Here is an 11,486-nt window from a genome sequence, read left to right as displayed (position 1 = left end):
GTTATAAGAATTTTACATAAATTTTTTTTTCCTTTTTTTTTTTTGTTTTATATTAAAATTCTTTTTTTTTATATAATAAAAATCAAACTTTATTTTTTTGTTATAAAAACTCTAATATTACGTTATGAAATAACTTACATGACAATTCTCATTCTTGTAAATTAAGATAGAATTTCATTATAAGACAAAGATAAATCTAAATATAATTTACAATTTGATATTAAGAATGGGTAAGATATATAACAATACATGTTCGGCTATTTAATAGTTTAACCTTTAAGGAGAAATGGTTCATGAATCATGACACTTTTGGTAATTAATGTAACTTCCTATATCATTGTTGCTATCTTGCTGATATTAGTAACAAATTGGGTCAAATATAGTTTTTGTCTCTAAAATTTGGTTAAAAATTTTAAAAATATTCCTGAATTTTATTTTGTTTTAATTTTATCAAAAGAATATTTGATTTGCATTAAATTATCTATGACGGCTAATTTTTAAAGAAATTTAGAACCAATTCAACAATAATTTCGTAAAAGCAACCTTCAACACAAATAAATCAAGCATAATTTCAATTTTTCATGTATTTTTGTTAGATTGGTCTTAAATTTTTTAAAAATTTAGTTGTTGGGGGTATATTTGATGCAAATCGAAAAATTTTAAGACGAAATTGAAACAAATAAAACTTAAAGAATATTTTTAAAATTTTTTGTTAAACTTCAAGGAGTTACCCTAACAAATTTGTATATTAATTAAAGTTTTAATTACTCTACTGGTTCCTATAGTTTCGCAAAATTTTCAATTAGGTCCCTATATTTTTTTTCTTTTAATTGAGTCCTTACACTAAAATATTTTTTTAATTGGATCCCTACACTTTTTTTTCCTTTTATTTAGGTCCCTGTGCCAATTTTTTTTTTTTTTTTTAGTTGAGTCCCTATAAAATTAAGCCAATTATTACTAAGAGGGACTTAATTGAAAAAAAAATTTGGTGCAGAGATCTAATTAAAAAGAAAAAAAGTATAGGGACCTAATTAAAAATTTCACGAAACTATAGGACGAACATAGTAATTAAACCTTAATTAAAAGCTGAATAGAGCAAGTTACATTAGTTTAGACCTGTGTTCAAAACTCAAAAGAGTTTATGATAGAAGTTTTGAAAAGAATGATTAAATTATAAAAAGTTGATATAAAATCAAACATGGATTAAGTCTTCACAGTGCAATATGCATTACCATCAGGGGTATCTTCCACAGCCTGAAATTTCACATTTTTCTGAGTCTTTAGTATTGCTTCCCGCAATTTCTGGGAAAAAAAATATATAAAAAATGGGAGAAAATTCAAGAGATAATAATCAGGAATGGCTAGAAGACATAAATGTAAAATGCAAATGTAACAAGAAAGTCACAAACAAAGAAATTAGGATAAAAGAAACACAGGGCACTTTTGATTAATTAATGATTAATGATATAATATATAGTAACCTCAATAGCATTGTCTGAGGAATTTTCTGGAATTGTCCAAGGGAGTGCAAATGATGAAGACTTAGCATTTGTTGATATACATCCTGGATTGAATGATGGGCATGGTCTAATTTTTCTGCAAGAGAATAATAATACAAAAAGATTTTTGGTAATTATAAGTCTTTTTTATAAAATTAAAAAAAAAAACACTATAAAACATGCTATAGACTACAAAATTGAGCAAAATTTCACTTATACATACATAAAACTTAGTCTAATATATAACATTTAAATTAGTTCAGATGAGACACTTTATTATCATAGAAGTTCTTGCTTTCAATCAAATGCTTAATATTCATGTTAGATCAATAAATTTTTAACAGATTTTATTATAGGACAATTAGTTCTTAAAAATATCATTATGACTGAACTAATTTGTCTGATAAAAATAATTCTCTAAAATAAAAACTAATTAGATGGCAAAATATTCAACAAAGAATTCTAGAAGAACAATTTGGATATCTACTCAAAATTAAAAATAGACAAGGCAATATATGATGAATAATTGAGAATTTTGACATACCCATTTTCCAGTCCAAGCTGTAAGTTCTTGGATTGAGAGAAAGGAGTTGTGGGAGAGATTGGTGGAGGGAATGATTGAGAATTGAGGGAAGGAATTGCAAGTGAATAATGGAAGGGAGAGGTTAATGTTGAAGCTGCAAGGGCCAAAGACAGAAGATTAGGTAGGACCCTGCTTTGTCCACCAAGTTTTGGATTATGAGGGTGAGTTTTCTTCAGTGTTGGAAGAAGATTGTTGGTGTTTGTGGAAGAAGAAGAAGAAGAAGAAGAAGAAGAAGAAGTAAGAGGAGGGAGGAATGATAGAATCATAAAACTCATGACTTCATGAAAGTGAAGTCAGTTTCTCTATCCATCTCTTCAGTTAAAAGCTTGTTAGAGCCACACAAGTATGTAGGTTCCTTTGTGAAAGGTGAAAGTACAAATTTACATACAAATTTACAGTTACTGCATTTCAAACTAAAAAGTGTTTGAGGGTGTTACATAAAAATTTAATTTTAATGCACTGTTATAACGTCATATTAATAAAAATAATTAGCTTTTATATTGACTGCGTAAATAGTTATCCAAAAAAATAGTTATAATTATACGACTGTGTAAAACATTTTATAATTATTCACACACACAATTATTACATAATAAATGATGTTTCATAATGTATTGGATAAATTGAATTGAAATTCCTTTATAACTTAATATTAATATGATCAATTTTTTATGTACATAGTATCCATCAATAAAAATATATCAATACTATTTTCATTTTCCATTGAAATCCTTTTTCATTATTATTGAGGTAAAGATTAGTCCATTTAAGTGTAGTTAGATTTGCCTCTATAAAGCTAGAAAACTAAACATGCATTAAAATCATTTTTTTATGAATTCATATTATTTTAAAAATTTTACACTATTTGTCCAATTAAATAATGCATTTATATGATTTTTGATACAGTGGATAATCCAAATACTAATGTAATAATACATCTACATAATAAACCTCATACTGTAGAATATGAAGGGTACAAGTGTCCAATCAATTATTTCCCTATTTTGGAATGCTCAATTATATCTGTTGATTCTGTTCAGTACAATGTAAATCAAAACCTTTCGTTCAAGATAAAGTTAGCAACTTCTGCAAAGCTGTGTTTAAATAAGAGTGAAAAATAACATATTGCTTGATACAAGAAATTTACTATACTTGAGGTGGTAAAAAAAAATCTCTGTAAACAAATTCACTGTGACTTGATACATGATAGGGGTCAATGACGTCCTTTAATCTATGGGAATTTTGATAGGAGTGTAGAATATGAAGAGTATAAATAAGGGCCCAATCTATTGCTCTGAATTTTCCTTATAATCATATACTTGTATGTGTAGAACTGGTTGGTACAAAAATACCATCATGATCATAACAGTTCATAGTTGCACCGAAATGTCTAAATGGTTAAACCAGAAAGAACCCCCAACCAAGACTTGAGAATTGAGCTTTCTATATGAAGGGACAAAACTAGGAACAAAAAGATGGCACTTAGTACAGTTCTTACTTAATCTTCAACGTTCTTCTTCTCAGATTTACAATTAGTAGCGATACGAAAATGAGGAAGGCAAAAGTAATTGCCAATGGAAGAAACTCCCAGAAAGTGATTTCAGAGGCATTGCTTGATATGATGTCCCATCTCTGCTGCATTTAGAAAAGGTAAAAAGCAATCAAAATTAAAAAACTCGGAAACATGCACGCCACGAAAAACAGGCCAATTCATAGTTAACCCAACTTCATAGCCTAATAAATATATCTTTTGTTACTTATCCTAACTATTTTAATACCTGTAGAGGAAAATGAAAAAGAAGAAAGATCAGACCTTCAACACATACCTCAGTGAACGTCCGCTTTGTAGCTTTATGTTGTTTATCGAAAATGGCTCTTGCATACTTGTAAAGCTCTAAGTCCAGGTCATTAAGAGACCGTATCTCTTGGAGAACATCTTTGCTAACTCGAAGACGTGCCTGTAAAATCATAAAAGTCATCGGCAAGGGATAGCACAACACTGCAAGTTAATGGTAGGCTTTTAAATTATCCAACACCCAAGTCAAACAAACAACAAGACTAGGTTTCATGCTTCATTGAACAGAATTGTGGAATGATATTCTTTTAGCATTAGATCTATTTATTTACCTCCTTAGTAAAGTTCACTGGAGAAATCCCCTTCAAAGAAGCGATACGCCGGCTTGACTGGGCCTTGCGTAAATTAGAGATGCAGCCTTCATAAGCATCCATCAGCTCTTTAGCAGACATCTGAAATCGATGAAAAATAAGCATGCAATCAGAGATTGGAAATAAACTATTTGATAAATCCATAAAACCGGCATAGTTGTTGTGGAAACATCTTTACCTTCAACTTTGTTGCTTCACCACTGTCGCTTGAAGTAACCTCACTTGCTACTGTCTCTGAGGTACTATTCTGTCTTGAAGGGAGAAATGCTATAAGAGTGCTTCCCTTTATATTTTTTAATGAAAAGGGATTTACCCTCACCCAAACTTTAATAACCAAGTAACATCAAGAAAGAGGTGCTTCTTACCTGATGTTCACTGCTATCAGGATCAAAATCTGAAACTGAACTCTGTTCTGCAGTACATGTACATCAACGATAGACGTCATTGAATTTTTTTTTTTTTCAAGAAAAAATAAAAAATATGGCCAAGAGCCCAAGACTAAACATAAGATGACAACATCAATGTCTACCAAAGTTCAGTGTAAAACGCGATATTAGAATATTAGACAAGCTCACCGATATCATCTGAAAACATTACATGCACAGGTACATAGCCTTAGCTCTAAATTCTGTACTAATTTTACAGCCCCTTTGTAACCTACGTCAAAGTTTGACCGAAACTGAAAATTGCTTATAAAGTTATATAATACACTAACCTGTTTTATCAACAAGCTCCAGGCTAGTGTTTGGAGCATTAAGCTGTGATATAACCTGAGCACCAACCACATTTGCAAACATAGTTGCAGATTCTCTGTGCTCTTCAGTAAGACCAACATATAACATATTATCCAGTTTCTTCTGCAAGATGTACAAGCACAAGAAACACATATTGAGAAAAGGAACAGGAAGAAGCTGAGAACTACATATTGAAATTATCACAACTTCCAAAGCTTATTTATTACCTTTGCAACTTGTAGCACATATTTGCCAAGAATCTTGTACTTCTGCACACAATGGCGCACTTCGTGTGCTTCTGCCAGATAAGAATTGTTCGTCAAACCTGCAACCTGATAGTCAGAGTCAAATTTTTTTTATTGATTATGGTCACCACTACCAAGAAACTAATTAATACAATGTGATGTTAATTATAGTCAAATGAAAATATATTCATCCATATTTTCTTGTGGCAACAATCAACAACATAAGATTTGACCAAAAAAAAAAGAAAGAAAGAAATTCTTGCCAACAAATTCTAGTTGAACCACTATTTGAGAAATCAGCATAACACATCATGGCAATTGCATAAAATGATGACTTAGAATCCCTATACTCGTAAAGAAATGCAAGCTGAATTACTTGGAATGTGGCTCCGTTATGTACAATATCCCTGGCCGCAGGATGATTGATGTATTCATATAATGGCATTGCAAAATCTTCCATGTCATAATAATCACCCTTCTCTATTATATGCTGTCCGTTTCTGCGCCTTGCATCTCTCTGTCAATTTAAGGTCCACATAAATCATATATGCAACGCATCGAAATAGAGAACATCATGGAGTAAATAATTTACTTTCTCCTTGGCAATTTTGGTGATTTATGTTTCCATCTTCAAAATAAGCAATTGGTTTAAACACATCTATGTCATAATCATACCATAAAAAACAAGTTATCCACCTAAACATAGACTACCTAGCAAGTCCAAGATTACTTTTCACACAAGAACCAGGCTAGATACATATGCTCTTCAATGCTACTATATCAGCAATATCCATCCTCCTCTAATAAATGCTACTATAGATGGTCAGACACAGAACTTATTAGTAAGCTTTACAAATGAAACATGATATACCCTTTCAAAAAGATCTTGCCGCATCCATGGAACCAGATACTTCCATGGCCAGATATCCAGTGTACTAACTCCTTTGGTCTTAGAGCGCAAGCGTAAAGTCATCTGTGTTGCAGATGTCAAGTTGGGATGCACCAAAAATCTAGCTGCAACCTCTATTGAAAATTCATACATACTAAAGACACGATCTACCGGATCCCTAAGTATGGTAACAACTGAAGTTCTTGCCTTCGGAAGTTTGGATGTTATGCTATAGTCATCATGTGTAACTAACAGCCTACAGTTTGGTTTGCTACAAATTGACAAACACAGAGAAAACACTAAATAAGTAATCTGTTTTCAGTTTACAGTAAACTTTTGTATGTATAATATGGCTATTCAAGAACAAACTACAACTAACAGTAAGAATATTGTGAACTTAGAGAAGCTGCTATGCTTTACATCTGCATGATAGTAAGAACAAGATAGCACCTTGGATCAAAGCGCAACTTATCATAAGAGCGAGGGCATTCCAGAGAGTTGGGATACAATTTTTTCAAGAAACTGCAAAAACACAAAGGTCGACAAACTTGTCAACAACACAGCTAAAAGTCATTCAGCTGCCTCAATAACTACATCATACAAAACAAAATTTACCAGTGAAAATATGTCCGCCCTCCCGTCCTAGGCACATGGAGGAAGAACAGCAAATCCCCCAGCGTGTGTTTATCCTCCCTGATTTCATTATCAAGTGAAGTGTATGCCCAACTCTTAACAACTCTCTCACAGTGCCCAAAATCACTTGCAAAAGCATCATTCACTAGCACCAAAACAATAAACATAGGAAAAACAATCAAAGTACTATAAGAACCATTCACTAATACCATAAGAAACGCACTCATGCATAGTTCTAAGTTCTAACACCTAAGTACTAAAAAAGAATAATTTTAACCACATTTTTAAAATCATCCACCGTTGATACCTAATAGAAGAAGAACCAGCAAAGCACAGAGCTTGAGAGCTCAATTTCAAGGGATTCGAAACTACGGCAAGGGAAAATGGAACAGTAGTAGGTGATGGAGTTACCACAAGATCGAGGAGGACCCACTGGAAACAAAACCTTGTTGTTGGTTGAGAAAAAGGATACTTTTTTTTTTCCCGGGAAAAGGAAATTGCGAGAAGAATTATTGGCAGTGAAGTAATGAACAATACAACACAAAACGAAAGAGAATGAAAGGTTCTGTTTTTGTGATGTATTGAATAGTTAGTTGAGTTGCTGGTTTCTGAGGAGAGTGTTGTTTTCACTGTTTCAGGCTTTCAGCTACTGTGCAATCTCTCTGAGAATGAAGGGCAAAATGGTAATATTGTCAGGCTGAACTCTCCTCTGGACGCCGACGAAGATGACTCTCCTCTGAACGGCGACGAAGATGACGCGACGAAAACGGCGACGGTTCTGCCTCTCACGCGACGAAGACGGCGACGGCGACCGCGCTGCCTCTCGCGCGACGACAACGTTCTCTGAGGTTTCTCAGGCGCGCGACGCGACGACTGCTGCGGTGCCGGTGAGAGGGATATAATTACAATAAAATATTTTACAGAGCAAATTACAATTTTTTTTATAATTATTCACACACAATATATTTTGGGGAACGTGGTAAAGGAGGTAAACTTGGATTTTTCTGGGTTTCACCCGAACAGATTCGAATCCCTCTGTCTCTGATTTTCAATCTTCACTTTCTTTTCTCCAAATTAGGGTTAGGGTTTTTTCCAATTTCCCACTATCAACAATCCAAGACACTCGATTGAACTCAGCAGTAACTAAAATGGAAGAGCAATCAGTAGTAAACGGCATCGTTTCAGGTTCAAGCAGTTCCAGAACGACACAGGAGCTTGCAATGGAAGGCCAGAAGTACCTCGAAGAAACCATAGAGTACGCTTTTCAGATCCTATCTTCCATGAACGACGAGCTCTGCAACCCCGTTTTGTGGTCCATTGCTTCTCCGTCTGCAGCTTCCTCAGCTTCCCCGCTTCACCATAACAACGGTCCTTCTTCTCACTCTTCCAACGGTGGCGCCGGAGATGCTGCCTCCGATAACTCCAACCACCATGCTGAGAGTGGTGCCGTTGGTGGAGGAGCTGGCGCTGGTGGCGCACTCGAAGAGGCAAGGTTTCGCTATAAGAACGCTATTGCTTCTCTTCGAAACGTTCTCGAAGCAATTCCCAATTCTCAAAAGGTACATTTTTTTTTGTTTTCAGAATTTGAAGACAAACCATTTTTATGTATGTGACAGTTGCATATAAATTAAACTCTTATTTATTCAATATATTTTATTTTTTGGCACATGCATGGTTTGGATAGGGATTAAGTTTTTAGAACTGTCAGAATACTATGGTAATTGTTGTTCATAGAGTACTGAAAATGATCTATCTGGCTGAAGGATTAACGAATGATTATCTCAAGTAAAGTGGTTAGTTAATTCTAAGTGTATGACATATTCATATGATATCAAGTTAGTTAATTATTGAGTGGTTTCAAATATTTTCTCACAAGAGTTCCAAACTTATCCATTCATGTGTTTTATATATAATTTGTTCCATGACTATGATAAACACTGGTGTGATAGTGATCTTACTAAAGGATAAAACAACAGAACCATAGTTGTAGAACTATAATACATCACCTTCACTGAACTTGTTTCTTGTGTATTATCATGTCATCTGCCGGAATTTGAACCATGCAGTGTAAAATGAAGTTTAAAGGATATTGGCATGCAAACTTGCATATTCTTTATTGTGAACTTAACAACTTTTTGTCTAGGGATGCTTTTTTCCCTTTTCCCACGAAACTAAATAGGTCGGTGTTACAGGCAAAATCATTTGACACTGGTTCAACTGATAGTCCAATGGAATTGGATGATATGGAAATTGAGAAATTGGAGGAGCGAGCCTCTTCTCTAAGAAAGGTAAGTTGCAGCGAAGTTTTTATATGTTTCTATAAACTTTGATATATTTTTATGATAAATATTTCAACTCCTGAACATTGAAATTGTCACTTTGGGCTCAAATTTTGTGTATTGGGGGATCCATGTTATGTCAGCTAAGTTTACTGGAAGCTATTTTATTCTTCTAGGGGCTTGCCAATCTAACTGGTTAATACTGCTGAAACAACTTAATTGGGTTAATAAATTTAGCTTGCTGAAACAAGCTATTTTGTTTTTCAAATTATATTTATTGTGTTTAACATTTGAATATCTGTTCGTTAATATAGGAGCTTGCCAACAAGAACATGCACCTAAAGATACTCATTGATCAACTGCGTGATCTTCTCTCTGATATATCAACGTGGCAAAGTCCTTATTCAACCTGAAGATTAGGATGAACTCTTAAATTTGAGGATAGTATCATAAAATGAAAACCTGAGTTCAGAGTACAGTAAGTGATAATTATGCCTCTTGATATTCTAACACTTGAAGTTGCATAGTTGATCACAAAAGGGATCTTTTCCTTCCCTGAGATTATTGTTTAATGTGCGATTACGATTAGAATTTTTTTACTTAACTATTATCAAAGAATTAAGTCATCCGATTGTTATGACAAGAATTGTATTTGTTACCTTATTTTTTTTATATAGGTTTAAGATTGGTGCCTTTTATTTCCAGGTCCAGTTTGAAAATTACCATATTCATTTATTTGATTTTGAGAAATATTTGATTAAGGGATGGGAAAGTGTGGCTGAGGCTTGTGTACTAGTGGCAAATATGTTTGCCTCTTAGAGAGACACACCAAGCGTGATCCCTAGTGGTTGAAAAAGAGCTTCTAGTGTAGTGTGTGAGTGGGTGTGTATGAACCAAAAAAAAGGGGATGGGAAAGTGGTTACATAGTTTAGTGATAAAAAATCTTCAAGTTTAATGAGAAAAGATCTCCCTCTTCTTTACTTGTGAGTTAAGAAAATAAAGGATAAAGGTCTTTCTCTACTTTGAGAGAGAAAATTGTTGGGATTTCAAATTTAAAAAAAAAAAAAAGAAAAAAGAAACCAAGATGAGATTGGTATCCATTGATCCTTACTCTCTATAAAGTGAAAGAATCTATACCTACCATCTTCTTTACTTTCCCTTTTATTTCTTTCATGCCTGTGATTTCTAAACATGATCCTAACAACCTTCTTTTTTCAATGTTGTGTAGCAGGATTTCTGGTCTCACGGATCTGGTGTCATTCTTTAGCGGAATTCTTTGTTTTCCTCTATCCTCAGAAACAAAAATGCTATGCGCATAAAAAAAAATCAGCCATTAAATTTGTCATCATATATTTTTGTATAAATACATTGTTTTTTAATTTATTGTCAATATGTATTTTATATTTTATTATAAAATTTATATTGTAGTTAATTTAGTGTCTTTGTTTTTGTGTAAGTAGCATGATTGCTTTGAAAAATATGCGACCCTTTAACATTTCTAGGACACTCAAAGGGATGATTTTTATTATACTGCAGATAATACATTCTCTCTTTACTGTTTCTTCTCTACTTGGGAGTTAAAGAATAGGTTTTGTAAATAAATATTATGAATTTCTGATCAGTACTTCTATATAACCCTTGAATTTTTATTTTATAAATTGCCTCCTTTTCAGGCAAGATTATCGTTGTCAACTACTTTTCAATGCCCAATTACAACACCAATAAAAGCATCTTCAATGCCCAATTACACAACCATAATAAAATCATATACAATTCAATTAAATATATCAAATCAAATACAATTTAAACATAAGTTTAACATAATGATATATATAAAATTTTTAATATATAAATTAAAATAAAAATGAACTAGAGTTATTTACACAACTTATATATATAAAGACATTTAATTAATTTTTTTTTTCGCGGATCCTTGTGAGGTAGGTATATCAATTCCTTCCTCCATCCCAATTTATCCACGGGACAGGTTTCAGTCCTGTGGGAATACTAATCTGTAGTTACTGTAGATGTCAAAAATAATATCCAAAAAATATCTTATTGGAGTTGCACTAAGTTCAGTTTGGGTAAATAGCTTAATTAATTTTTTTTTTAAAAAAAGCTTAAACAATAAATAACTATATTAAAAATAGCTTATAAATAAATTATTTTGTATTTTGATTTTTAGTTCTAAAAGTGCTTATTTTATAAAAATGTGATAAAAAGTAGTATTATGAGAGAAGTCTTTTTTTTTTTAACTTCTCTATAAGTTCCTAAATAGTTTCTTAGAAAGCCGTAATTTAATTTTAAAAATTGCACCAGACATTATTACTACTACTTTTCATAAATAAAAAGCTCAAAAAAATTATTTTAAAGCTTCCCAAACATACCCTAAAGGAGGGTGTTTGCCGTTTGATTTGAAAAGAAAATTCACTCAACCCAAATGAAATTTTTGACAACT

General features: G+C 32.6%; 3 protein-coding genes across 9 annotated transcripts in view; 1 reads left to right on the top strand and 2 right to left on the bottom strand.

Annotated features, from left to right (window-relative positions):
* LOC107612822 (thylakoid lumenal 17.9 kDa protein, chloroplastic) overlaps positions 1-2,308 on the bottom strand; it is a gene marked incomplete at its 5' end in the record, with an annotated part of 3,329 nt that extends 1,021 nt beyond the window's left edge. The window contains 3 exon segments of the mRNA XM_016314574.2: positions 1,233-1,302; positions 1,482-1,596; positions 2,044-2,308. Of these exon segments, the coding sequence (XP_016170060.1) occupies positions 1,233-1,302; positions 1,482-1,596; positions 2,044-2,308 (450 nt within the window).
* Positions 3,134-7,107, bottom strand: LOC107613791 (protein-tyrosine sulfotransferase). Of its 4 annotated transcripts, none has more exons than XM_021110207.1 (12): positions 7,057-7,107; positions 6,732-6,894; positions 6,567-6,638; positions 6,099-6,387; positions 5,604-5,744; positions 5,210-5,314; positions 4,964-5,105; positions 4,614-4,660; positions 4,427-4,495; positions 4,210-4,329; positions 3,896-4,040; positions 3,134-3,717 (listed from the first exon to the last, which is right to left on the bottom strand). In XM_021110207.1, the coding sequence occupies exons 4-12, from the start codon at positions 6,267-6,269 to the stop codon at positions 3,683-3,685; spliced, it is 975 nt and encodes a 324-aa protein (XP_020965866.1). In that variant the 5' UTR covers positions 6,270-6,387; positions 6,567-6,638; positions 6,732-6,894; positions 7,057-7,107; the 3' UTR covers positions 3,134-3,682. The 4 variants fall into 4 exon arrangements, with proteins under 4 accessions (XP_020965866.1, XP_020965867.1, XP_020965865.1 ...); XM_021110208.1 differs by having other exon boundaries at positions 3,134-3,714; XM_021110206.1 differs by having other exon boundaries at positions 3,909-4,040.
* Positions 7,728-10,595, top strand: LOC107614243 (mediator of RNA polymerase II transcription subunit 30). Of its 4 annotated transcripts, none has more exons than XM_016316467.2 (4): positions 7,728-8,308; positions 8,942-9,037; positions 9,343-9,506; positions 10,260-10,595. In XM_016316467.2, exons 1-3 carry the CDS (start codon positions 7,898-7,900, stop codon positions 9,439-9,441), a joined length of 606 nt encoding a protein of 201 aa, XP_016171953.1. In that variant the 5' UTR covers positions 7,728-7,897; the 3' UTR covers positions 9,442-9,506; positions 10,260-10,595. The 4 variants fall into 4 exon arrangements, with proteins under 4 accessions (XP_016171953.1, XP_016171954.1, XP_016171955.1 ...); XM_016316468.2 differs by having other exon boundaries at positions 10,257-10,595; XM_016316469.2 differs by having other exon boundaries at positions 9,343-9,513; positions 10,257-10,593.

The sequence above is a fragment of the Arachis ipaensis genome, chromosome B08, assembly GCF_000816755.2.
Source record: "Arachis ipaensis cultivar K30076 chromosome B08, Araip1.1, whole genome shotgun sequence".
Taxonomy (NCBI): domain Eukaryota; kingdom Viridiplantae; phylum Streptophyta; class Magnoliopsida; order Fabales; family Fabaceae; genus Arachis; species Arachis ipaensis.
The sequence above is the reverse complement of the archived record's forward strand: the minus strand, read 5'-3'. Positions and strand labels throughout refer to the sequence as shown.

Excerpts from the sequence above, each read along its gene's own strand:
- LOC107613791 (XM_021110206.1), bottom strand. The coding sequence starts at position 6,269 with ATGTATGAATTTTCAATAGAGGTTGCAGCTAGATTTTTGGTGCATCCC. Across the intron at positions 5,745-6,098 it reads GGCAAGATCTTTTTGAAAGG|AGAGATGCAAGGCGCAGAAA; the intron begins GTATATCATGTT and ends TTAAATTGACAG. Across the intron at positions 4,661-4,963 it reads GGAGCTTGTTGATAAAACAG|AACAGAGTTCAGTTTCAGAT; the intron begins GTTAGTGTATTA and ends CATGTACTGCAG.
- LOC107614243 (XM_016316467.2), top strand. The coding sequence starts at position 7,898 with ATGGAAGAGCAATCAGTAGTAAACGGCATCGTTTCAGGTTCAAGCAGT. Across the intron at positions 8,309-8,941 it reads CAATTCCCAATTCTCAAAAG|GCAAAATCATTTGACACTGG; the intron begins GTACATTTTTTT and ends TCGGTGTTACAG. Across the intron at positions 9,038-9,342 it reads GAGCCTCTTCTCTAAGAAAG|GAGCTTGCCAACAAGAACAT; the intron begins GTAAGTTGCAGC and ends TCGTTAATATAG.